This window comes from Ranitomeya imitator, chromosome 3, assembly GCF_032444005.1.
Source record: "Ranitomeya imitator isolate aRanImi1 chromosome 3, aRanImi1.pri, whole genome shotgun sequence".
NCBI lineage: Eukaryota > Metazoa > Chordata > Amphibia > Anura > Dendrobatidae > Ranitomeya > Ranitomeya imitator.
In genome coordinates this window covers 163,070,704-163,097,156 of record NC_091284.1, presented here as the reverse complement: position 1 = coordinate 163,097,156, position 26,453 = coordinate 163,070,704, and the positions used below count along the sequence as shown (strand labels likewise).

The 26,453-nt window shown below is 43.0% G+C and overlaps 1 protein-coding gene across 3 annotated transcripts in view; it reads left to right on the top strand.

Moving 5' to 3' along the window:
• PNPLA4 (patatin like phospholipase domain containing 4) overlaps window positions 1–26,453 on the top strand; it is a 230,113-nt gene that overhangs the window by 164,894 nt on the left and 38,766 nt on the right. Inside the window, exons 6-7 of one of the 3 annotated variants that reach the window (XM_069761578.1) lie at window positions 1,541–1,693; window positions 18,837–18,958. In XM_069761578.1, coding sequence (XP_069617679.1) covers window positions 1,541–1,693; window positions 18,837–18,958 — 275 coding nt within the window. Of the gene's footprint in view, window positions 1–1,540; window positions 1,694–18,836; window positions 21,536–26,453 lie in introns of those variants that run through there. The other 2 variants (XM_069761577.1, XM_069761579.1) reach the window with 2 other exon arrangements.

The window sequence follows — 26,453 nt, the reverse complement described above, 5'->3', positions numbered from 1 at the left end:
GAATTCACCAAATATATTCCACGGTATAAAATGAGGATTCCTATAAGAATAACCTCAACTTAGATAAGATATGAATAGAAAAAAATAGAGCCTCTTTTTTCATCTGGTTTTGTTTTACCATCAGTAAAATATGTAAATAGTCTCTTGTAAAAGGAAGAAAGCTGGTTTGTTAGTGGCATCTATTGGAGTTAGCCACCCCATAAGGGTCACTGTTGAGTTGACCTTATAATGATTATTGCCTCATAACTACCAATGTTCAGCTAACCCAGTCATTTCCAGAAGGAAAAGACATCTTTTTGTTGACACTTATTTTGATGTTCACTACAAAGTTGATTGTGTGGATTTCAATATAATTCTATTGGGTAAAAGTTCTCCTCAGTATAATTAAAACGAGAATTAATTAACAGTATGACAAGTATACTATTATACGCTTTATTATACTGCTCTTTTTCAATGTGCTGTCAGATGTGGGAAACTGTGTTATATTGTCTTCCATTTGGTTATGTCTTTCTGAAATGTATACATCTCATCCTACAACATGCAATACTGACCTCAGTCTCTCACACCTATACCAGTCTCTCTCTTCAGTCATCTCCCTCTCCGTGTGTTGCACCACAATAATGCGTAGGCAGCAGGCATGCTGTCTGCGTGTTATGTTTGACACTAATCTTTTCTTCACCTCTTATATACAATCCCCTTTCCACTCTTGTCCCTTGTACCTGAAGAGCATATCTAGACTCCTCCCATTTCTCACCAGGGAAATAACAAAACCATCACTGTTGCCCTGATCCACTCCTGCCTTGACTCCTGTAACTCTCTATTAATTGGCCTTCAACTCATTCGACTTTCCCCTCTGCAGTCCATCCTTAATGCATAAGCCAGGGTCATCTATCTGGCTATTTGTTATTCGGACGCTTCCGCCCTGTGCCAGTTATTGCACTGGCTGCCGATACATTATTGGATCCAATTTAAATTGTTCATTCTCATCCACAAAGCTCTCAACAGTGAGGAACCCCCCAGAATCTCCTCCCTCATTTCTGTTTATCAGCCTACCCATTCTCTACGGTCCACAAGCAACTTTTGACTAACATCCGCACAAATCCGTACCTCCCACTCCCTAGTTGAAGACTTCTCCTGAATTGCTTCAATTATTTGGAATTCTCTACCCCAAGAAATTAGGACTAACAACAACTTACACAGCTTTAGGTGCTCCCTAAAAACATATTTGTTTAGGGCAGTGTATAATGTTTCCTAATCAAAGTCCTCTTTATATATAGCCCATTCACTCTTTCTCTGAACATTATTGTCCATCAAACTCCATTGCACCAAAAAGCACTACAAATATTGGCTGGCGGCGAACTCATGTAGCCTTTTTCTATCCCTATTCCCTCAAGATGACAGGACTATCTCACGAGCAGGGACATCATATTTGGCCTAAATTATTGTATTATCTTTAATGTTGTTACTTATGACTTGTTTCTGAACTGTGGAATATGTTTGCACTGTATAAATAAAGATTAATATTATTATTATTATGCAGAAATGGATTGATGGAGGATTCACCAACAGTCTGCCTGTCTTGCCCACTGGGCGAACAATTACAGTTTCACCATTTTATGGTCGACAAAATATAAGCCCAAAAGGCAATGGGTATTTTAATCTCTATTTGAATATTGGTAGACAAGAAATACAGGTAATTTTATTTTTTGTTTTTGCATGAATGTATATGTTTGTTGGTGTGTGATTCAGCCATCACAACAGTCCTACATTAGAAAAACAATTGAATTATTAATGGAAAAAATACCTGACTTTCGAAAATTGCAATATTCTCTCTGACTGGCACTAAGTCTAGAGGGCTCCATACATATTAGTTAAAAGTTGGCCGAACCCACCAATATTAATGAGACGGACCAACAATTCCATGTGTATGGGGGATGATCCTTTTGTTCTGAGTGGAAAACACAGATTCTGACAGCACCATTTTTATAGAGAACACAAGAATGCTACACTAAGATGATTGTTCTTATTTATGGTGAAAGCTGTGATTAAAAATCATGGTTATTCCCCAAAATATTGATTTCTGAACTCTTCCTGAGTTAAAACATTAGTATTGTTGTTTCTAAATGATTTTGAACTTGTTTTATTTGCATTATTTGAGGTCTGAAAGCAATGTTTTGTTTTGTTTTTTATTTTGACCATTTCTCCTTTTCAGAAAAAAAATACAAAATTTATTGCTTGGAACTTTGGAGAAATTTACATTTTAATCAAAAATTTACCTATAAAGAGAAAAATCAGACAAACTGACAATTTTGCAGTGGTCTCTTAATTTTTGCCAGAGCTGTATATGTAAACATATTACATACATAGATAGAAGAAAAGTCGACAATTCAGCAGCCGCATACTGTAAAATCACATGAGGAGCCGACAGGATAGAAGAGCTGGATTACATGCATAAATACAAATAGAACAGCTAGACACAGTTATATGAAAAAGTTTGGGCACCCCTATTAATCTTAAGCTTAATGTTTTATAAAAATTGTTTTTTTTTGCAACAGCTATTTCAGTTTTATATATCTAATAACTGTTGGACACAGTAATGTTTCTGCCTTGAAATGAGGTTTATTGTACTAACAGAAAATGTGCAATCTGCATTCAAACAAAATTTGACAGGTGCATAAGTATGGGCACACTTATCATTTTCTTGTTTTAAATACTCCTACCTACTTTTTACTGACTTACTAAAGCACTTTTTTAGTTTTCTATCCTCATTGAGCTTTGAACTTCATAGCCAGGTGTATGCAATCATGAGAAAAGCTACTTAAAGTGGTCACTTGCAATTTGTTCTCCTGTTTGAATCTCCTCTGAAGAGTGGCATCATGGGCTCCTCAAAACAACTGTCTAATGATCTGAAAACAAAGATTATTCAACATAGTTATTCAGGGGAAGGATACAAAAAGCTGTCTCAGAGATTTAACCTGTCAATTTCCACTGTAAGGAACATTGTAAGGAAATGGAAGAACACAGGTACAGTTCTTGTTAAGGCCAAAAGTGGCAGGCCAAGAAAAACATCAAAAAGGCAGAGAAGAAGACTGGTGAGATCAGTCAAGGACAATCCTCAGACCACCTCCAGAGAGCTGCAGCATCAATTTGCTGCAGATGCTGTCACTGTGCATCGGTCAACTATACAACGCACTTTGGACAAGGAGAAGCTGTATGGGAGAGTGATGCGAAAGAAGCCATTTCTGCAAGCACGCCACAAACAGAGTCGGCTGAGGTATGCAAAAGCACATTTGGAGAAGCCAATTTCTTTTTGGAAGAAGGTCCTGTGTAGGGTTGAGCGAAACGGGTCGAAATTGTTCAAAAGTCGCCGACTTTTGGCAAGGTCGGGTTTCATGAAACCCGACCCGACCCCAGTGGGGGGTCGGCCATGAAGTCGGCGATCTTTTGAATCTGGAATCGGAATTCCGATCCCGATTCCCGATATGTTTAAGATATCGGGAATTGGTATCGGAATTCAGATTAAAGTGTAAAATAAAGAATTAAAATAAAAAATATTGCAATACTTACCCTCTGACGCGCCCTGGTACTAACCGGCAGCCTTCCTCCTTCGAATCCGCGCTTCTAGGACCTTGCCGTGACGTCGCGGTGACGTCGTGGCTTGTGATTGGCCGCGCGGCCGCCCATGTGACCGCTCGCGCGGCCAATCACAAGCCGCGACGTCACCCGCGACGTCACCGAAGGTCCTGGAAGGGCTGATTCTTAGGAAGGAAGGCTGTCGGAAGGAAGCAGGGCGCTTCCGAGGGTGAGTATATACCTAATAGGAATATACTCACCCTCGGAAGCGCCCTGCTTCCTTCCGACAGCCTTCCTTCCTAAGAATCAGCCCTTCCAGGACCTTCGGTGACGTCGCGGGTGACGTCGCGGCTTGTGATTGGCCGCGCGAGCGGTCACATGGGCGGCCGCGCGGCCAATCACAAGCCGCGACGTCACCCGCGACGTCACCGAAGGTCCTGGAAGGCTGATTCTAAGGAAGGAAGGTTCCCGGTTAGTACCAGGGCGCGTCAGAGGGTAAGTATAAGGATATTTTTTATTTTAATTCTATATTTTACACTTAAATATGGATCCCAGGGCCTGAAGGAGAGTTTCCGCTCCTTCAGACCCTGGGAACCATGGAAACCCAATGCACTGCATTGGGTTTCGAGTTTCGGCCGACCCCGACCCCGACTTTTTTATAGGATCGGCCGATTTCACTCGACCCGACTTTTCCAAAAGTCGGGTTTCGTGAAACCCGACCCGATCCTATAAAAGTGAAGGTCGCTCAACCCTAGTCCTGTGGACTGATGAAACCAAGATTGAGTTGTTTGGTCATACAAAAAGGCGTTATGCATGGCAGCCAAAAAACACAGCATTCCAAGAAAAACACTTGCTACCCACAGTAAAATTTGGTAGAGGTTCCATCATGCTTTGGGGCTGTGTGGCAAATGCCGGCACTGGGAATCTTGTTAAAGTTGAGGGACGCATGGATTCCTCTCAGTATCAGCAGATTCTTGACAATAATGTTCATGAATTAGTGATAAAGTTAAAGTTACGCAGGGGATGGATCTTTCAGCAAGACAATGATCCAAAACGCCACTCCAAATCTACTCAGGCATTCATGCAGAGGAACAATTACACTGTTCTGGAATGGCCATCCCAGTCCCCAGACCTGAATATCATTGAACATCTGGGGGATTATTTGAAGAGGGCTGTCCATGCTCGGCGACCATCAAACTTAACTGAACTAGAATTGTTTTGTAAAGAGGAATGGTCAAAAATACCTTCATCCAGGATCCAGGAACTCCTCAAAAGCTACAGGAAGCGACTTGAGGCTGTTATTTTTGCAAAAGGAGGATCTACTAAATATTAATGTCACTTTTCTGGTGGGGTGCCCATACTTATGCACCTGTCAAATTTTGTTTGAATGCAGATTGTACATTTTCTGTTAGTACAATAAACCTCATTTCAAGGCAGAAACATTACTGTGTCCAACAGTTATTATACATGAATATGAATACATGTATATATGAAAGTGAAATAGCTGTTGCAAAAAAAAAAATCAATTTTTATAAACAATTAAGCTTAAGATTAATAGGGGTGCCCAAACTTTTTCATATAACTGTATAATGATGTCTGTGACAAATACAATTAGTACATGCAGCTTACTGTACATGTATTTAATTAGTAAAAGATTAATTTTCTGAAAAAAATGACGTGGACTCCTGTGTAATTTTTGTAACCAGAAGAGGGAAAACCAATGGCTGGTGCCAATGTTTTATCCTGGGAAGGGGGTAATACCCATGGAGCTTCCCAGACTATTAATATCAGCTCACAACTGTATACATAGCCTTTACTGGATAATAAAATAGGGGACCCTAAAAGAAATGATGTACGGTCCCCCAATAATTAATAACCAACAAAGGCTATGTAGACAGCTGAGGGCTGTTATTAATATCCTAGGAAGGGGCCATGCATACTGTCCCCCCAGGCTAAAAACAACAGCTCTCAGCCACCCCAGAAAAGTTGCATCTCTAAGAAGCACCAATTCTGGCACTTAGCCTCACTCTTCCCACTTGTCCTGTAGCGGTGGAAAGTTGGGTGATAGTTGGGGGTTTGATGTCACCTTAGTATTGTCAGGTGACATCAAGCCCCAGGGTTAGTAATGGAGAGATGCCAATAAGATGCCCCCATTACTAACCCCATAGTCACATTGTATGAAAACACAGACATTCAGAAAAATGTACTTTAGTTGGGCTTGATGTCACTTGATAATACAAAGGTGACATCAACCTCACAAATATGAACCCCACTTGCCACCGCTACAGGGCAAGTGGGAAGAGCAGGGCAAATTGCCAGATTTGGCACATATAATAGATGCACCTTTTCTGGGCAGCTGTGGGCTGCTATTTTTAGGCTGGGGGGGCCAATATCCATGGCCCCTTTCCAGCCTGAGAATACCAGACCCCAGCTGTGAGCTTTACAAGGTTATTTGTAAAAAATGGGGGGACCTCAAGCCATTTTTTATTATTTATTTAAATAATTAAGAAATACCTCATGAGGGCCCCTCTATTCTTGATCAACAGCCTTGCTGAAGCTTACAGCTCAGGGTTGCATCCCCAGCTGTGAGTTTTGCCTGGCTGGTTAACAAAAATACAAGGCAACCCATGCAGGTTTTTGTTTTTAATTATTTATTTACAGCACAGGAGCAGCTGATAAATACTCCCATCCACAGCTCCTGCTCTCACTGTTATTAGCTGCAGCAGATGTCAGCAATGGGAGCTGTAGTCCCATCAGCTGACACCATTTATCAGAGGTAACCTTTATGACACCTTTATGATCAGTTAGTCACTGATGCTGCGCTCGCAGCAGATCAGTCTCACCAGTGTTTCTCAGCCTGGACAGTCGCATCTTTGCACCATCCAAGTTAAAAACTATTTATCCTCCAGACATGGATTATGGCATGGGATAGAATGACGGAGAGGTAAGGGATATTGTTGTTGTTTTTATTTTAGTTTTATTACAGGAAAACGAGGGCTTCGGTGTATTAGGCATTTGATGAGTATAACTTTGATTGCTATTTTGTAAATAAAAATGGAAAATTGTGTTTAATTTTATTTTATTCTGGCTGTGTCTTTATTTACTATACCACTATAGGATTAGTAATGGAGAGGTGTCTTATAGACACCTCTCCTTTACTAACCCGTGGGCTTGATGTCACTTGACAATACAAAGGTGGCATCGATCTCACAAATATGAACCCCACTTGCCACCGCTACAGGGCAAATGGGAAGAGTCAGGCAAAGTGCCAGAATTGGCACATCTAATAGATGTGCCTTTTTTGGCAGCTGCGGGCTGCTATTTTTAGGCTGGGAGGCCTATATCCATGGCACCTTACCAGACTGCAAATACCAGCTCACAGCTGTGAGCTTTAGCAAGGCTGATTGTGAAAAATGGGGGATGCCATGTAATTTTTTAAATTATTTATTTAAATATTTAAAAATTACAGAGTGGAGACCACTCTATTCTTAATAAACAGACTTGCTAATTATTATTATTATTATTATTTATTGTTATAGCGCCATTTATTCCATGGCGCTTTACATGTGAGGAGGGGTATACATAATGAAAACAAGTACAATAATCTTAAACAATACAAGTCATAACTGGTACAGGAGGAATGAGGACCCTGCCCGCGAGGGCTCACAATCTACAAGGGATTGGTGAGAATACAGTAGGTGAGGGTAGAGATGGTCATGCAGCGGTTTGGTCGATCGGTGGTAGCTGCAGGTTGTAGGCTTGTCTGAAGAGGTGGGTCTTCAGGTTCTTTTTGAAGGTTTCGATGGTAGGCGAGAGTCTGATGTGTTGTGGTAGAGGGTTCCAGAGTAGGGGTGATACGTGAGAGAAATCTTGTATACGATTGTGGGAAGAGGAGATAAGAGGGGAGTAGAGTAGGAGATCTTGTGAGGATCGGAGGTTGCGGGTAGGTAAGTACCGGGAGACGAGGTCACAGATGTATGGAGGAGACAGGTTGTGGATGGCTTTGTACGTCATGGTTAGGGTTTTGTAGTGGAGTCTCTGGGCAATGGGGAGCCAGTGAAGGGATTGACAGAGGGGAGAGGCCGGGGAATAGCGGGGGGACAGGTGGATTAGTCGGGCAGCAGAGTTTAGAATAGATTGGAGGGGTGCGAGAGTGTTAGTGGGGAGGCCACAGAGCAGGAGGTTGCAGTAGTCAAGGCGAGAGATGATGAGGGCATGGACTAGGGTTTTTGCAGATTCATGGTTGAGGAATGAACGGATTCGTGAAATATTTTTGAGTTGCAGTCGGCAGGAAGTGGAAAGGGCTTGGATATGTGGTTTGAAGGAGAGATCAGCGTCAAGGATTACCCCGAGGCAGCGAGCTTGTGGGACTGGGGAGAGTGGGCAGCCATTTACTGTAATTGATAGGTTCGTTGGGGGGGTCGCGTGAGATGGGGGAAAGATGATGAATTCTGTTTTGTCCATGTTAAGTTTCAAAAATCTAGCGGAGAAGAAGGATGAAATAGTGGACAGACATTGAGGGATTCTGGTTAGAAGGGAGGTGATATCTGGTCCAGAGATGTAGATCTGTGTGTCGTCAGCATAGAGGTGATACTGAAAGCCATGAGATTCTATGAGCTGTCCCAGGCCAAAGGTGTAAATGGAGAAGAGCAAGGGCCCAAGGACTGAACCTTGTGGGACTCCGACAGATAGAGGGCGAGGTGAGGAGGTGGTGTGTGAGTGGGAGACGCTGAATGTCCGGTCTGTTAGGTATGATGAGATCCAGGATAGGGCCAAGTCTGCGATGCCAAGGGATGAGAGGGTTTGTAATAATAGGGAATGGTCCACTGTGTCAAAGGCAGCCGACAGGTCGAGGAGGAGGAGGACAGAGTAGTGTCGCTTGCTCTTGGCGGTTAAGAGGTCATTGGTGACTTTAGTTAGGGCAGTTTCGGTGGAATGGTGTGACCGGAAGCCAGATTGTAGGCGGTCAAAGAGGGAGCAGGAAGAGAGATGGGAGGACAGTTCAAGGTAAACGTGTTGTTCCAGTAGTTTGGAGGCATAGGGGAGAAGTGATATAGGGCGATAGCTAGATACAGAGGATGGGTCAAGAGAGGGCTTTTTGAGGATAGGTGTGATGGAGGCATGTTTAAAGCTTGAGGGGAAAACACCAGTTGTTAGAGGTAAGTTGAAGAGATGGGTTAGGGTTGGGATGAAGATTGTGGTGAGGTTTGGGATGAGGTGGGATGGGAGTGGGTCAAGTGCACAGGTGGTGAGATGTGATCTTGAGAGTAGAGTGGAGAGTTGATCTTCTGTAATGGTGGAGAAGTTGGTTTTGGAGGTGGAGGGCTGTGAAATCGGGAGGAAGAGCTCTGGGGGTTGTTGACCAAAACTGTCTCTAATGCTATCAATCTTCTGCTTGAAAAATGAGGCAAAGTCTTCAGCAAAGATAAGTGGGGAGGGAGGAGGTGCTGGGGGACGGAGGAGAGAATTGAAGGTGTTGAATAACTGTTTAGGGTTGTGAGAGAGGGAGGATATGAGAGATGAGAAGTAGGTTTGTTTAGCTGTGGCAAGTGTGGTCTTGAAAGTAGTGAGGGACTGTTTGAATGCGATGAAGTGCTCGTTAGAGTGGGATCTTTTCCATCTGCGCTCAGCAGCTCTGGAAGCTCGCCTAAGTTCTTTGGTCAGGCTGGTGTGCCAGGGCTGTCTGTTGATTTTGCAAGCTTTGGTATGTGTAAGTGGGGCAGCAGATTCCAAAGCTACAGCTATTGTGGTATTATATAGAGCAGCAGCGTCATCCGCATTGTGTATGGAACTTATGCCTGTGAGGGGGAGGAGGGATTCAGAGAATGAATGTAGGTCAAGATGTTTAATATTTCTGCGAGGGTGTGAAAGTTTGTGGGGTGGGGATTGTAGACATGGAGTGGAGAGAGATGAGAATGTGAGAAAGTTGTGGTCAGAGAGTGGAAGAGGTGAGTTAGAGAGGATAGATAGAGAGCAGAGGCGGGTGAAGATGAGGTCCAGTGTGTGACCGTCTTTGTGAGTGGCTGCAGAAGACCATTGAGTGAGGCCGAAGGAGGAAGTGAGAGATAGAAGTTTAGTGGCAGCTGAGAGGGAAGTGTCAATGGGTATGTTGAAGTCGCCCATGATGATAGTGGGGATGTCCGCAGAAAGGAAATGAAGTAGCCAGGTGGTGAAGTGGTCAAAGAAGATGGTGGCTGGCCCTGGGGGGCGGTAAATGACAGCCAGTTGGAGGTTGGTGGGGGAATAGATGCGCATAGAGTGCACCTCAAAGGAAGGGAGGGTAACAGAGGGTGGCAGTGGGATTGGGGTGAAGGAGCAGTTATCTGACAGGAGAAAACCAACTCCTCCGCCATGTTTGCTGCTGGGGCGGGGTGTGTGGGAAAGGTGGAAGCCACCGTAAGAGAGTGCAGCAGGGGAGACTGAGTCGGAGGGGGTGAGCCAGGTTTCGGTGATGGCAAGGAAGGAAAGTTTGGTAGTAACAAAGAGATCATGGATGTAGGAGAGCTTGTTGCAGACAGAGCGAGCGTTCCACAGAGCTCCCGTTAGTGGGACTGGGGAAGCGGGGGCTGGGTGAATGGGTATTAGGTTAGAGAGGTTACGGAAGTTTGTGCTAGAGCGTGGATGGGAGGTAGAAATGATTGTGGGAATATGGTGAGGAGGACCAGGATTTGGAGAGATATCACCAGCAGTAAGAAGGAGCAGAGAAAGTGTTAGCAGGTGGGAGCAGGAGAGGGCTTGAGGGGGCTGTCTGTGCTTGGAGACAGAGGATTGTATGTTAAGGAACAGTTTGGAGGAGGAGGTGAGGTGGATGGGGAGGATTGAAGAGGAGATGAACAGTTCCTTACTAGGTGTAGGGATCAGGGGAGGTAGCAGAAAGTGAAGGATTATAGGGGTGAAAGTGAAAACAAACAGAAACATTCTTTTCAAAGACTGTGGCCAGTTACCTTCAGTTCCCTTCTGGTTCAATTCAGGTTTTAATTCTACTGTAATCCACACTTTTAAGGACACACTTCTAAGGGATCACACTGCAGACTGAAGTCCATGCAGACTTCTACTATGCAATATATGTACAACTAAGTGCGTTCAGGTGTGAAGCAGAGAGGAGTGGTCTCTGCTCATCTTGGTCAGAGAATTAAGGGTGGACCAGATGCATACAATCAGGCCTGAGTAAACAAGGTCATAAATAACACAGGGTAAGCTGGGGTTAGCTGAAAAGCATACCATGAGAATGCTAGGAGCAGAGGAAAGTCTGTGTGGAAAGCTGGGTGATGTAATTATGTGCACTTCATAGACAGACAGCGCAGGGGAGCTGGCTGGATAGACATACCATGAGAATGCTAGGAGCAGAGGAAAGTCTGTGTGGAAAGCTGGGTGATGTAATTATGTGCACTTCATAGACAGACAGCGCAGGGGAGCTGGCTGGATAGACATACCATGAGAATGCTAGGAGCAGAGGAAAGTCTGTGTGGAAAGCTGGGTGATGTAATTATGTGCACTTCATAGACAGACAGCGCAGGGGAGCTGGCTGGATAGACATACCATGAGAATGCTAGGAGCAGAGGAAAGTCTGTGTGGAAAGCTGGGTGATGTAATTATGTGCACTTCATAGACAGACAGCGCAGGGGAGCTGGCTGGATAGACATACCATGAGAATGCTAGGAGCAGAGGAAAGTCTGTGTGGAAAGCTGGGTGATGTAATTATGTGCACTTCATAGACAGACAGCGCAGGGGAGCTGGCTGGATAGACATACCATGAGAATGCTAGGAGCAGAGGAAAGTCTGTGTGGAAAGCTGGGTGATGTAATTATGTGCACTTCATAGACAGACAGCGCAGGGGAGCTGGCTGGATAGACATACCATGAGAATGCTAGGAGCAGAGGAAAGTCTGTGTGGAAAGCTGGGTGATGTAATTATGTGCACTTCATAGACAGACAGCGCAGGGGAGCTGGCTGGATAGACATACCTGTTGGAAGAATAGAGATGCTTGTTAGAGTGCGATGGTGGCAGGTAGCAGGGCACAGTCTGTATACATCTTTCAGGTTTTAATTCTACTGTAATCCACACTTTTAAGGACACACTTCTAAGGGATCACACTGCAGACTGCTAATGCTGACAGCTGAGGGTTGCAGCCCCCTGCTGTGAGTTTTCCCTGGCTGGTTATTAAAAATACAGGGGAGCCCACACAGGTTTTTTTTTAATTATTAATTTACAGTGCTGGAGTGGCTGATGAATACTCCCATCTGCCGCTCCTGCTCTCACTGTTATTAGCGGCAGCAGGTGTCAGCTGATGGGAGCTGTAGTCCAATCAGCTGACACCAGTGATCAGAGGTAAACTTTATACCTCCGATAACAGCTGAGCACTCACGCGGCCTTCTAATAGCGTGTCCCTCTGACCGGCGTGGATGATGTCACCACCGATCAGAAGTGATATGCCGGTGTTTCCCATGCTGTCAAACAGCGTGGGAAACACCGGTTTTTGTGCTGTATATGTTCTGCTATATTTGGCAATTAAATCGGCAAATATTGCAAGTTCGGCAATTGTGAGCTGAACCGAATATTGAAATATTCGCTCATCTCTACCCAGCAGTCAGATTTCCCTCTGCTGGTTATGAAATATACACGGACACCCACGCCATTTAAAAAAAATTAGTTTTACTACAAGCTAGACACATACCGGCTACTGAATACAACTATCATCATCGTCCCAGGGAGAGCGGGCGACAATGATGAGAGCTGCTTCAGCGTTTGGGAACAGTGTTGTGAATTCTGTGGTCAAGCTCCCTCCTGTGGTCATGAGTGGTACTTCGACTGGTTCTGTCCATGAGCTTCCTTTGGTGGATGTGAGTGGGGCTGCGGCTTCTGAGTTTCCTTCCTCAGGTGACGAGGTTAAGTCGTTAGGTGCTGCTCTATTTAACTCCACCTAGTTCTTTGTTCCTGGCCTCCAGTCAATGTTCCAGTATTGGTCTTGCTCTCTCCTGGATCGTTCTTGTGGCCTGTCTGCCCTGCATAAGCTAAGTTCTGCTTGTGTTACTTTTGTTTGCTATTTTTTCTGTCCAGCTTGCTATATTGGTTTGTTTTGCTTGCTGGAAGCTCTGGGACGCAGAGGAAGCACCTCCGTACCGTTAGTCGGTGCGGAGGGTTTTTTTGCGCCCTCTGCGTGGTTGTTTGTAGGTTTTTGTGCTGATCGCAAAGCTATCTTTCCTATCCTCGGTCAATTCAGTAAGTCGGGCCTCACTTTGCTAAAATCTATTTCATCTCTGTGTTTGTATTTTCATCTTTACTCACAGTCATTATATGTGGGAGGCTGCCTTTTCCTTTGGGGAATTTCTCTGAGGCAAGGTAGGCTTATTTTTCTATCTTCAGGGCTAGCTAGTTTCTCAGGCTGTGCCTGAGGCGCCTAGGTCTGGTCAGGAGCGCTCCACGGCTACCTCTAGTGTGGTGTGATAGGATTAGGGATTGCGGTCAGCAGAGTTCCCACGTCTCAGAGCTCGTCCTATGTGATTAGTAACTATCAGGTCATTTTCTGTGCTCGTAACCACCAGGTCCATTGTGGTTCTGAATCACCAGTTCATAACAGTACTGGAGGCTCAAAGTACTAATGCTTCTCAATAGAGGGAAAAGAGAAGTTCTGAGACAATTTTTTTTGCTTTGCACTATGTTTTGTCTTTCTTTTCCCCTTTACATCAGGGTGGTTCAGAACACAGGTGTAGACATGGACATTCAAGGTCTGTCCTCTTTGATGGATAATCTCACTATAAGTGTACAGAACATTCAAGATTTAGTGGTTCAGAATCCTATGTTAGAACCTAAAATTCCTATTCCTGAGTTATTTTCTGGAGATAGAGCTAAGTTTCTAAATTTCAAAAATAATTGTAAACTATTTCTGGCTTTGAAACCCCGCTCCTCTGGTGACCCAGTTCAACAAGAAAAGATCATTATTTCTTTATTACGTGGCGACCCTCAAGACTGGGCATTTTCCCTTGCGCCAGGAGATCCTGCATTATGTGATATTGATGCGTTTTTTCTTGCGCTCGGGTTGCTTTATGATGAACCTAATTCAGTGGATCAGGCAGAGAGAATCTTGCTGGCTCTGTGTCAGGGTCAGGATGAGGTAGAGATATATTGTCAGAAGTTTAGGAAGTGGTCTGTGCTCACTCAATGGAATGAATGTGCTCTGGCAGCAATTTTCAGAAAGGGTCTCTCTGAAGCCCTTAAGGATGTCATGGTGGGATTTCCTATGCCTGCTGGTCTGAATGAGTCTATGTCTTTGGCCATTCAGATCGATCGACGCTTACGTGAGCGTAAAACTGTGCACCATTTGGTGGTATTATCTGAGCATAAACCTGTGCCTATGCAATGTGATAGGACTGTGACCAGAGCTGAACGGCAAGAACACAGACGTCGGAATGGGCTGTGTTTTTATTGTGGTGATTCCACTCATGCTATCTCCGATTGTCCTAAGCGCACTAAGCGTTTCGCTAGGTCTGCCACCATTGGTAAGGTACAGTCGAAATTTCTTTTGTCCGTTACTTTGATCTGCTCTTTGTCATCCTATTCTGTCATGGCATTTGTGGATTCAGGCGCTGCCCTGAATTTGATGGACTTGGAGTTTGCTAGGCGCTGTGGGTTTTTCTTGGAGCCCTTGCAGCATCCTATTCCATTGAGAGGAATTGATGCTACACCTTTGGCCAAGAATAAGCCTCAGTATTGGACCCAATTGACCATGTGCATGGCTCCTGCGCATCAGGAGGATATTCGCTTTTTGGTGTTGCAGAATCTGCATGATGTGGTCATGTTGGGGTTGCCATGGCTACAAGTCCATAACCCAGTATTGAATTGGAAATCCATGTCTGTGTCCAGCTGGGGTTGTCAGGGGGTACATGGTGATGTTCCATTTCTGTCTATTTCATCATCCACCCCTTCTGTGGTCCCAGAGTTCTTGTCAGATTATCGGGATGTATTTGATGAGCCCAAGTCCAGTGCCCTACCTCCGCATAGAGATTGCGATTGTGCTATCGATTTGATTCCTTGTAGTAAGTTTCCTAAAGGTCGACTGTTTAATTTATCTGTACCTGAGCACGCCGCTATGCGGAGTTACGTAAAGGAATCCTTGGAGAAGGGTCATATTCGCTCGTCGTTGTCGCCATTGGGGGCAGGGTTCTTTTTTGTGGCCAAGAAGGATGGTTCGTTGAGACCTTGTATTGATTACCGCCTTCTAAATAAAATCACAGTCAAATTTCAGTACCCCTTGCCGCTGCTGTCTGATTTGTTTGCTACTGATTAAGGGGGCTAGTTGGTTCACCAAGATAGATCTTCGTGGTGCATATAATCTTGTGCGTATTAAACAGGGCGATGAATGGAAAACAGCATTTAATATGCCCGAGGGCCATTTTGAGCACCTGGTTATGCCATTCGGGCTTTCCAATGCTCCATCAGTATTTCAGTCCTTTATGCATGACATCTTCCGAGAGTACCTGGATAAATTCCTGATTGTATACTTGGATGATAATTTGGTCTTCTCGGATGATTGGGAGTCTGACGTGAAGTAGGTTAGAATGGTGTTCCAGGTCCTGCGTGCAAATTCTTTGTTTGTGAAGGGGTCAAAGTGTCTCTTTGGTGTTCAGAAGGTTTCATTTTTGGGTTTCATTTTTTCCCCTTCTACTATCGAGATGGACCCTGTTAAAGTTCAGGCCATTTATGATTGGACTCAGCCGACATCTCTGAAGAGTCTGCAAAAGTTCCTGGGCTTTGCTAATTTTTATCGTCGCTTCATCAATAGTTTTTCTAGTATTGCTAAACCGTTGACTGATTTAACCAAGAAGGGTGCTGCTGATGTGGTCAATTGGTCTTCTGCTGCTGTGGAAGCTTTTCAGGAGTTGAAGCGTCGTTTTTCTTCTGCCCCTGTGTTGTGCCAGCCAGATGTTTCGCTACCGTTCCAGGTCGAGGTTGATGCTTCTGAGATTGGAGCAGGGGCTGTTTTGTCGCAAAGAAGTTCTGATGGCTCGGTGATGAAACCATGTGCCTTCTTTTCCAGGAAGTTTTCGCCTGCTGAGCGTAATTATGATGTTGGCAATCGAGAGTTGCTGGCCATGAAGTGGGCATTCGAGGAGTGGCGTCATTGGCTTGAAGGAGCTAAGCATCGCATGGTGGTCTTGACTGATCACAAGAACTTGACTTATCTCGAGTCTGCCAAACGGTTGAATCCTAGACAGGATCGATGGTCACTGTTTTTCTCCCGTTTTGACTTTGTGGTTTCGTACCTTCTGGGCTCTAAAAATGTGAAGGCGGATGCCCTGTCTAGGAGTTTTGTGCCCGACTCTCCGAGTTTGCCTGAGCCGGCGGGTATTCTCAAAGAGGGGGTAATTTTGTCTGCCATCTCCCCTGATTTGCGGCGGGTGCTGCAAAAATTTCAGGCTAATAGACCTGACTATTGCCCAACGGAGAAACTGTTTGTCCCTGATAAATGGATGAGTAGAGTTATCTCTGAGGTTCATTGTTCGGTGTTGGCTGGTCATCCTGGAATCTTTGGTACCAGAGATTTGGTGGCTAGATCCTTTTGGTGGCCGTCTCTGTCGCGGGATGTGCGTTCGTTTGTGCAGTCCTGTGGGATTTGTGCTCGGGCTAAGCCCTGCTGTTCTCGTGCCAGTGGGTTGCTTTTGCCCTTGCCAGTCCCGAAGAGGCCCTGGACACATATCTCTATGGATTTTATTTCGGATCTCTCAAGAGATGTCGGTCATTTGGGTGGTTTGTGATCGCTTCTCTAAGATGGTCCATTTGGTACCCTTGTCTAAATTGCCCTCCTCCTCTGATTTGGTGCCATTGTTTTTCCAGCATGTGGTTCGTTTACATGGCATTCCTGAGAACATCGTTTCTGACAGAGGTTCCCAGTTCGTTTCGAGGTTTTGGCGAGCCTTTTGTGCTAGGATGGGCATTGATTTGTCTTTTTCCTCGGCTTTCCATCCTCAGACAAATGGCCAAACTGAACGAACCAATCAGACCTTGGAAACATATCAGAGATGTTTTGTTTCTGCTGATCAGGATGATTGGGTGTCTTTTTTGCCTTTGGCTGAGTTCGCCCTTAATAATCGGGCCAGCTCGGCTACTTTGGTTTCGCCGTTTTTCTGCAATTCTGGTTTCCATCCTCGTTTCTCGTCAGGGCAGGTTGAGTCTTCGGACTGTCCTGGTGTGGATACTGTGGTGGATAGGTTGCAGCAGATTTGGACTCATTTAGTGGACAATTTGACATTGTCCCAGGAGAAGGCTCAACGTTTCGCTAACCGCAGGCGCTGTGTGGGTCCTCGACTTCGTGTTGGGGATTTGGTTTGGTTGTCATCTCGTTATATTCCTATGAAAGTTTCCTCTCCTAAGTTTAAGCCTCGTTTCATTGGTCCGTATAGGATTTCTGAGGTTCTTAATCCTGTGTCTTTTCATTTGACCCTTCCAGCTTCTTTTTCCATCCATAATGTATTCCATAGGTCATTGTTGCGGAGATACGTGGCACCTGTGGTTCAATCCGTTGATCCTCCTGCCCCGGTTTTGGTTGAGGGGGAGTTGGAGTATATAGTGGAGAAGATTTTGGATTCTCGTATTTCGAGACGGAAACTCCAGTACCTGGTTAAGTGGAAGGGTTATGGTCAGGAAGATAATTCCTGGGTCTTTGCCTCTGATGTTCATGCTGCCGATCTGGTTCGTGCCTTTCATTTGGCTCATCCTGGTCGGCCTGGGGGCTCTGGTGAGGGTTCGGTGACCCCTCCTCAAGGGGGGTGGTACTGTTGTGAATTCTGTGGTCAAGCTCCCTCCTGTGGTCATGAGTGGTACTTCGGCTGGTTCTGTCCATGAGCTTCCTTTGGTGGATGTGAGTGGGGCTGCGGCTTCTGAGTTTCCTTTCTCAGGTGACGAGGTTAAGTCGTTAGGTGCTGCTCTATTTAACTCCACCTAGTTCTTTGTTCCTGGCCTCCAGTCAATGTTCCAGTATTGGTCTTGCTCTCTCCTGGATCGTTCTTGTGGCCTGTCTGCCCTGCATAAGCTAAGTTCTGCTTGTGTTACTTTTGTTTGCTATTTTTTCTGTCCAGCTTGCTATATTGGTTTGTCTTGCTTGCTGGAAGCTCTGGGACGCAGAGGAAGCACCTCCGTACCGTTAGTCGGTGCGGAGGGTTTTTTTGCGCCCTCTGCGTGGTTGTTTTTAGGTTTTTGTGCTGATCGCAAAGCTATCTTTCCTATCCTCGGTCTATTCAGTAAGTCGGGCCTCACTTTGCTAAAATCTATTTCATCTCTGTGTTTGTATTTTCATCTTTACTCACAGTCATTATATGTGGGAGGCTGCCTTTTCCTTTGGGGAATTTCTCTGAGGCAAGGTAGGCTTATTTTTCTATCTTCAGGGCTAGCTAGTTTCTCAGGCTGTGCCCGAGGCGCCTAGGTCTGGTCAGGAGCGCTCCACGGCTACCTCTAGTGTGGTGTGATAGGATTAGGGATTGCGGTCAGCAGAGTTCCCACGTCTCAGAGCTCGTCCTATGTGATTAGTAACTATCAGGTCATTTTCTGTGCTCGTAACCACCAGGTCCATTGTGGTTCTGAATCACCAGTTCATAACAGAACAGCACAAATTGTACTGTTTTTCCCAGGCACCTCTGCATGTCACGATGATGACATATGGATGTCATCTGTACGTCATCATTGTCCACATGCTCGGCATGCATTTCGTAGATGGTACTTGTAAAAAACGGACATATTTGTGGGTTTTTCACCAGGACACATGGTGAAAAATCTGATATGTGCATACCAACAATAAATATAATGGGTGTGAGTGTGTCGGTATTTGCGGTTCTTAAAAAACAGACCGCATATGGACATGAGAAGTGGACATGTGAAGTGGGCCTAAATGATACAAATGTTGCAGTGTAGCTAAAAAAAGCCTAACTACTTATTTTTCCTATTCTTTTTAAGGCAGAAAAGTAAACATTGTGACCAATTTCATGAATATCTGTAAACATCTCTTTTTTTGCAATTTATCAAGATAATCAATTTTTTTCCATTCTTAATTAAAAACATTGTTTATGGCGATGAATTGCAATTAAAACCTGCATGCTCATGCAATGTACACTGCTAGCTTCATTTAACGAATATTGTAAAAATCTAAAGTTTGTTATTAAAACTTTGCAGTATAGTAGATCGTTTAATGATAGTTACACTTTAGAGTGACTAGAGAATGGTTGGACAAAAAAAGTAATTTACCTTATTTGTCCTTTTTTAAACTTCCATCACAGCTATCTACTGAAAATTTGAAAAGACTCAATCAGACATTGTTTCCACCAAGCCTAGCCAAGATGGAGCTCATATTTCAAGATGGATTTGAAGACACGGTGAAGTTTTTAAAATCAGAAAATTGGTATGAACCAAATAACACCCAGTCTGACTGCAGTTCAAATGGACAAAATCCTTTTTGATTATTAATCGTTGATGTGACTTTTTTATTTATTTTAAAGCACAACATTTATTTAAAAGCCTATTCAAAGGTAGCATACAGTGCCTTGCGAAGCCTTGGCTCTCACTTTTCTCACATAGCATGCTTCAAATATAAAGATACCAAATGTAAATTTTTGGTGAAGAATCAACAACAAGTGGAACACAATTGTGAAGTGGCATGAAATGTATTGGTTATTTTAAATTTTGGTGGAAATTCAAAAACTGAAAAGTGGGGCGTGCAATATTATTCGGCCCCTTTAACTTAATACTTTGTTGCGCCACCTTTTTGCTGTGATTACACCTGCAAGTCACTTGGGGTATGTCTCTATCAGTTTTGTACATCGAGAGACTGGAATTCTTGCCCATTCTTCCTTGGCAAACAGCTCAAGTTCAGTGAGGTTTGATGGAGATAGTTTGTGAACAGCAGTATTCAGCTCTTTCCACAGATTCTCGATTGGATTGAGGTCTGGACTTTGACTTGGACATTCTAACACCTGGATATGTTTATTTGTGAACCATTCCATTGTAGATTTTGCTTTATGTCTAGGATCATTGTCTTGTTGGAAGATAAATCTTCGTCCCAGTCTCAGTTCTTTTGCAGACTCCAACATTCTCCAAGAATGATCCTGTATTTGGCTCCATTCATCTTCCCATCAATTTTAACCATCTACCCTGTCCCTGCTGAAGAAAAGCAGACCCAAACCATGATGCTGCCACCACCATGTCTGACAGTGGGGATGGTGTGTTCAGGGTGATGAGCTGTGTTGCTTTTATGCCAAGCATATCGTTTGGCATTGTTGCCAAAATGTTTGATTTTGGTTTCATCTTACCAGAGCACCTTCTTCCACATGTTTGGTGTGTCTCCCAGGTGGCTTGTTGCAAACTTTAAAAAACACTTTTTATGGATATCTTTGAGAAATGGCTTTCTTCTTGCCACTTTTCTATAAAGGCCAGATTTGTGCAGTGTACGACTGATTGTTGTCCTATGGTCAGACTGTCCCACCTCAGCTGTAGATCTCTGCAGTTCATCCAGAATGATCATGGGCCTCTTGGCTGCATCTCTGATCAGTCTTCTCCTTGTTTGAGATGAAAGTTTAGAGGGACGGCCGGGTTTTGGTAGATTTTCAGTGGTATGATACTCCTTCCATTTCAATATGATCACTTGCACAGTGCTCCTTGGGATGTTTAAAGTTTTGGAAATCATTATGTATCCAAATCCTGCTTTAACCCCTTTGTGACGAAGCCAAATTTTTGAAATCTGACCAGTTTCACTTTATGTGGTAATAATTCTGGAACACTTCAACAAATCCCAGTGATTCTGAGAATGTTTTTTCATGACACATTATACTTTATGATAATGGTAAATTTAGGTCAATATATTTTGTGTTTATTTATAAAAAAAAATCAGAAATTTGAGAAAAATGTTTAAAAATTAGCAATTTTCAAACTGTGAATGATTATCCTTTTAATCCAGATAGTCATCCCACAGCAAAACTATAATAAATAACAATTCACACATGTTGGCTTTACATCAGTACCATTTGTAAAATGTTCTTTCATTTTGTTAGCATTTTTGGAAGTTTTAAAAATGTAGCAGTAATTTTTCATTATTTCAAGGAAATTTGCAAAATTTATTTTTTTAGGGACTTATCCATGTTTGAAGTGCCTTTGGGGGTCCCATATATTTAAAAAAAAACAAAAGTTATACCATTTTAAAAACAGCACCCCCTGACATATTGAAAACTGCAGTCAGGTAGTTAATTAACCCTTCAGGTGCTTTTCAGGAATTAATGCATTTGTGGCATGACAGAAATGAAAATGTGTCTTTTTACCACCTAAATGCCTCTAACTTCTGAACATATTACTACAGCCGGCAGACTCTAAGGCCGCTATTTGGTCTTGAATTGCCATGGCAAACATCAGGACCACACAATCATGATCTGAGGGCACCAATTGAAAAAAAGAGGAAGCCCCCACACTCTGTTAACCATTTATATGATGTAGTCCCTATTGACAGCAGCACCTAAGGGGTAAAACAGATTTGGACGGTGCCAACACTGATCGTGGCTGATGCAGGAAGTTGTCAGCTATAGTGGACAGCTGACAGCTGCTGGATTGTCACCTCTATGGGGAGGCTATTCTCTTATATCTCAGGTCAGTTAAAATACGTATTGGCGGTCATTAAGGGGTTAAACTTCTCCACAACAGTATCACGGACCTGCCTGTTGTGTTCCTTGGTCTTCATGATGCTCTCTGTGCTTCAAACAGAACCTTGAGACTATCACAGAGCAGGTGCATTTATATGGAGACTTGATTACACACAGGTGGATTATATTTATCATCATTAGGTATTTAGGACAACGTTGGATCATTCAGAAATCCACAATGAACTTCTGGAGTGAGTTTGCTGCACTGAAAGTAAAGGGGACAAATTTTATTGCACGCCACACTTTTCAGTTCTTGAATTTCCTCAAAAATTTAAAATAACCAATAAATTTTGTTCAACTTCACAATTGTGTTCCACTTGTTGCTGATTCTTCACCAAAAATTTACATTTGGTATCTTTATGTTTGAAGCATGATATGTGGGAAAAGGATGAAAAGTTCCAGGGGGGCGAATATTTTTGCAAGGCACTGTACATTATTGCAACAACAGACCAAGCAACATTGTCATATTTTTAGCTTGTGATTATAAACCTGTTGAAATGTAATAAGATCAGTGCTCCTTCCCAAATCCAATTAAATAATGCTGAGGACACTGTAAACACTGTAGCCATTAATCATTGGGAGGAAGGGATCCTGGAGACCAAGACTTATGAACACTGACTTATAACGATGAATCAGCTATATTCATTCTTAGCAGCTGTCAATCAAATGGTGCAATTTTTTATGATGCTAATAGACTGAATCTGTCATTAGAAGTTAAAATTTACTTAAATATACCCTTAAAGTGAATCCGTCATATCCTCTTTCTGGTGTAAATAGCCTTAATTGGCTTCTGTAGGGCCATAGTGGACCGTATGGCCCTACAGTAACACTAATTTCATACCAACCTCAGTATCTGAAGCATACTCTCATAATCATATAGTGATAGGATGCAAAATTCAACATGCCCATGAATACACTTGGGCAAATAAAATCCAGATAAAGAAATATGATAGCATCTAGGGCATTCTTGAAAGATTATTGACAGTATAATCCAGGAAACCAATAAGACTTCAATCCTCTCAGGGTTGAAAATACAATATAATTCCCTAATCATGTGATACTCACTCTCTTCATTATTGAACAAAATGTCATATAAGAACCTTACTTTCTGTGTGATGTACAAATTTTAATTCCTACATTAATAATATAATACCCCTCAGAGTTACCTTATACGCAATATTAAAGCATGCAATATACAGTCCAAGAGGTTATAATGAAAGAAACATAAGGGAGCTTGTGCCAGCATATTCCTGTACTCATTGCACATATGCCCACTAGAAACCAGGAAAAGTGCCAGGTCCCAGATATTTTTATAGATTTGATCAGTTACCTGCATCCATGCCAGCCAAGTACCTTGCTCCATCCCATCCCAGCAGGGTTACCAACCATCTAGAAATTCCAGGACAGTCCATAAAAATAAGGCATTTTTGCCCTGTCTATAAAACAAACACATCCGTGATTTTTTTTAAACTGATGAAACTTAACTGATTATTTTGACTGTAATTATCATCCTTATCCAGTTCTTCATGAATGTAGCTGATTTTTTAATATTAGAGTTATGGTTGTAGACATTCTATTCATTAATATTTAATCTGAGTGAATAGGTTTTTCAGTGTGTCCTAAAAAAATATTGTTTTTGATAAGCTGTCCAGAAAAAAAAAAAGTAAAGTTGGCAATCCTGCATCTCAGTGAAGGACTTTTCATCAAGTGAAGCAGTGGTTTTTACAATACAGCCTTATTTGCTATCACTGGATAGAAAAACAGCAGATAGCTCTCATTCACATTAGCGCAGATATCAATCTTCTATAAAAATACAATATCTGCTACTGCATTGGAATGGATATGGATAATAAAAGACACATAGCTATTTGTTGAGCAGAAACACATGATATATTAAATTACTAAATGTATCAAACATACAAGGGGTGCATATGTGCTTTTTCAAATGGTAGATGAGGCCTGATTGATTGGCCACAATGGTCAACAGACCTTAAATAGATTCCTTATTTTTCTTTTCTTTTGGGGAGCTATACTGTAGGTATATAATACTGTAACTACTATTTAAACTGTATATCCTGTTATGATCCGGTGACCTTGGAGCAGCATGAAAACTTTCACTGGAGTAGGTGGTAACTATACTGACCGCAAATCCTGATCTTAACACCGCAACTAGAAGTAGCTGTGGGGTGCACCTAACAAGCCCTAGACACCTCGTCACAGCCAGAGGACTAAATACCCCTAAAGATGGAAATAGGAATACTACCTTGCCTCAGAGCAGAACCCCAAAGGATAGGCAGCCCCCCACAAATATTGGCTGTGAGTAGGAGAGGAAAGGCACACACAGGCAGAAAACAGGATTTAGCACAAGAGGCCACACTAGCTAAAATAGGAAAGGATAGGACAGAGTTCTGTGTGGTCAGTATTAAAACCCTTCCAAAAATATCCACAGCAGATTATACAAAAAATTCCTCCATCTAACTAAAGACGTGGAACGTATATCTGCAACTCCAGAGACTACTAAACTCAGAGCAGGAATACAATCAAAAAACAAGCACACAGCTTGTGTGCCATAGAAAAAGAAACAGACACTTATCTTTGCTGAATTGGCAGCTAAGCAAGAGAAGCCAGAAAGAGATCCAACACTTCTCAAGAAACATTGACAAATGGCAAGGACTAATGAGTCCTGCAAACCTAAATACCCCAGTCACGGTGACGGTGAGTCATTGGACGTGGTATATCTCGATTTTTCCAAAGCGTTTGATACCGTGCCGCACAAGAGGTTGGTACACAAAATGAGAATGCTTGGTCTGGGGGAAAATGTGTGTAAATGGGTTAGTAACTGGCTTAGTGATAGAAAGCAGAGGGTGGTTATAAATGGTATAGTCTCTAACTGGGTCGCTGTGACCAGTGGGGTACCGCAGGGGTCGGTATTGGGACCTGTTCTCTTCAACATATTCATTAATGATCTGGTAGAAGGTTTACACAGTAAAATATCGATATTTGCAGATGATACAAAACTATGTAAAGCAGTTAATACAAGTGAAGATAGTATTCTGCTACAGATGGATCTGGATAAGTTGGAAACTTGGGCTGAAAGGTGGCAGATGAGGTTTAACAATGATAAATGTAAGGTTATACACATGGGAAGAAGGAATCAATATCACCATTACACACTGAACGGGAAACCACTGGGTAAATCTGACAGGGAGAAGGACTTGGGGATCCTAGTTAATGATAAACTTACCTGGAGCAGCCAGTGCCAGGCAGCAGCTGCCAAGGCAAACAGGATCATGGGGTGCATTAAAAGAGGTCTGGATACACATGATGAGAGCATTATACTGCCTCTGTACAAATCCCTAGTTAGACCGCACATGGAGTACTGTGTCCAGTTTTGGGCACCGGTGCTCAGGAAGGATATAATGGAACTAGAGAGAGTACAAAGGAGGGCAACAAAATTAATAAAGGGGATGGGAGAACTACAATACCCAGATAGATTAGCGAAATTAGGATTATTTAGTCTAGAAAAAAGACGACTGAGGGGCGATCTAATAACCATGTATAAGTATATAAGGGGACAATACAAATATCTCGCTGAGGATCTGTTTATACCAAGGAAGGTGACGGGCACAAGGGGGCATTCTTTGCGTCTGGAGGAGAGAAGGTTTTTCCACCAACATAGAAGAGGATTCTTTACTGTTAGGGCAGTGAGAATCTGGAATTGCTTGCCTGAGGAGGTGGTGATGGCGAACTCAGTCGAGGGGTTCAAGAGAGGCCTGGATGTCTTCCTGGAGCAGAACAATATTGTATCATACAATTATTAGGTTCTGTAGAAGGACGTAGATCTGGGGATTTATTATGATGGAATATAGGCTGAACTGGATGGACAAATGTCTTTTTTCGGCCTTACTAACTATGTTAGATCTGCAATCAGCAGATACACCTGTCCAGGACTGCAGCCCAGAGACAACTGCATTGCCACCTACAACCACCGGAGGGAGCCCAAAAGCAGAATTCACAACAATATCCACCTCTGAACCCCCTGAATTCTAACATATCTTGGCCATGATGAGGTCTAATATAATCTTCAACAAAGTGTTAAACTGTACTATATTTTTCTAGTCATTGTAGGGTCTTGTATAATATTCCAAATTACTAGGTGACATAGTAAATATAGTACATGCATTTCATAGAAAGCCAAACATAAAAAGTGTACTACTTCCATTAGACACCATGCTATAGATATTTTTTCTATAAGAAATACTCCTGGGAAGGATATTTTTCATCTTAACTAATTTTACAAAGGCATAATAATGTGAATATAACAATCCTAAAAGTTAATATTCAACCATTTTAACAAGCCTTGCCACACATGACTTAGGATAGGAAACCAAATCAGACACTCCGTTTACAGATGCGTTTCTGTGTGTAAGGCTATGTGCACACGTTGCAGAATTGCCGCAGAAATTTCTGTGGCAATTCTGCAACTCCCTGCTGCGGGTATAATGCATGCAGAATTGGCATGCGTATTCCCGCTAAACAGTAGCATTTTGCAAGCGTATTTAGCTTGCAGAATGCTAGCGATTTCCAAGCAATCTGTAGCATCGCTTGGAAAACTGATTGACAGGTTGGTCACACTTGTCAAACATAGTGTTTGACAAGTGTGACCAACTTTTTACTATTGATGCCACCTATGCAGCATCAATAGTAAAAAGAAATAAAGTTAAAAATAATAAAAAAACAAAAAATCGTGATATTCTCACCTTCCGGCAGGCCCCACAGCCTTCCCACTCTTCACGATGCTCCCGTTCCCAGTGATGCTTTGCAACAATGACCCCAGATGACATAGCATTACGTGAGACCACTACATCATCACAGTTCATTGTTGCAAGGCATCACTGGGAACGGGAGCGTCGTGAGGAGCGGGAAGGCTGCGGGGGCTGCCGAAAGGTAAGAATATAACTATTTTTTTTATTTTAATTCTTTTTTTTACAGTTATATGGTTCCCAGAGGCTGGAGGAGAGTCTACTTTCCTCCACACTGGGTACCATCCACAGATGATCCGCTTACTTTGTGCATGGCGGGCATAGCCCCATGCGGGAAATAAGCAGATCAATGCATTCCTATATGTGGGGAATCGCCGTGATTCCACACAAAGAATGTACATGCTGTGCATTTTTCCGCCATGCGATTCCACCGCAGAAAAATACGCAG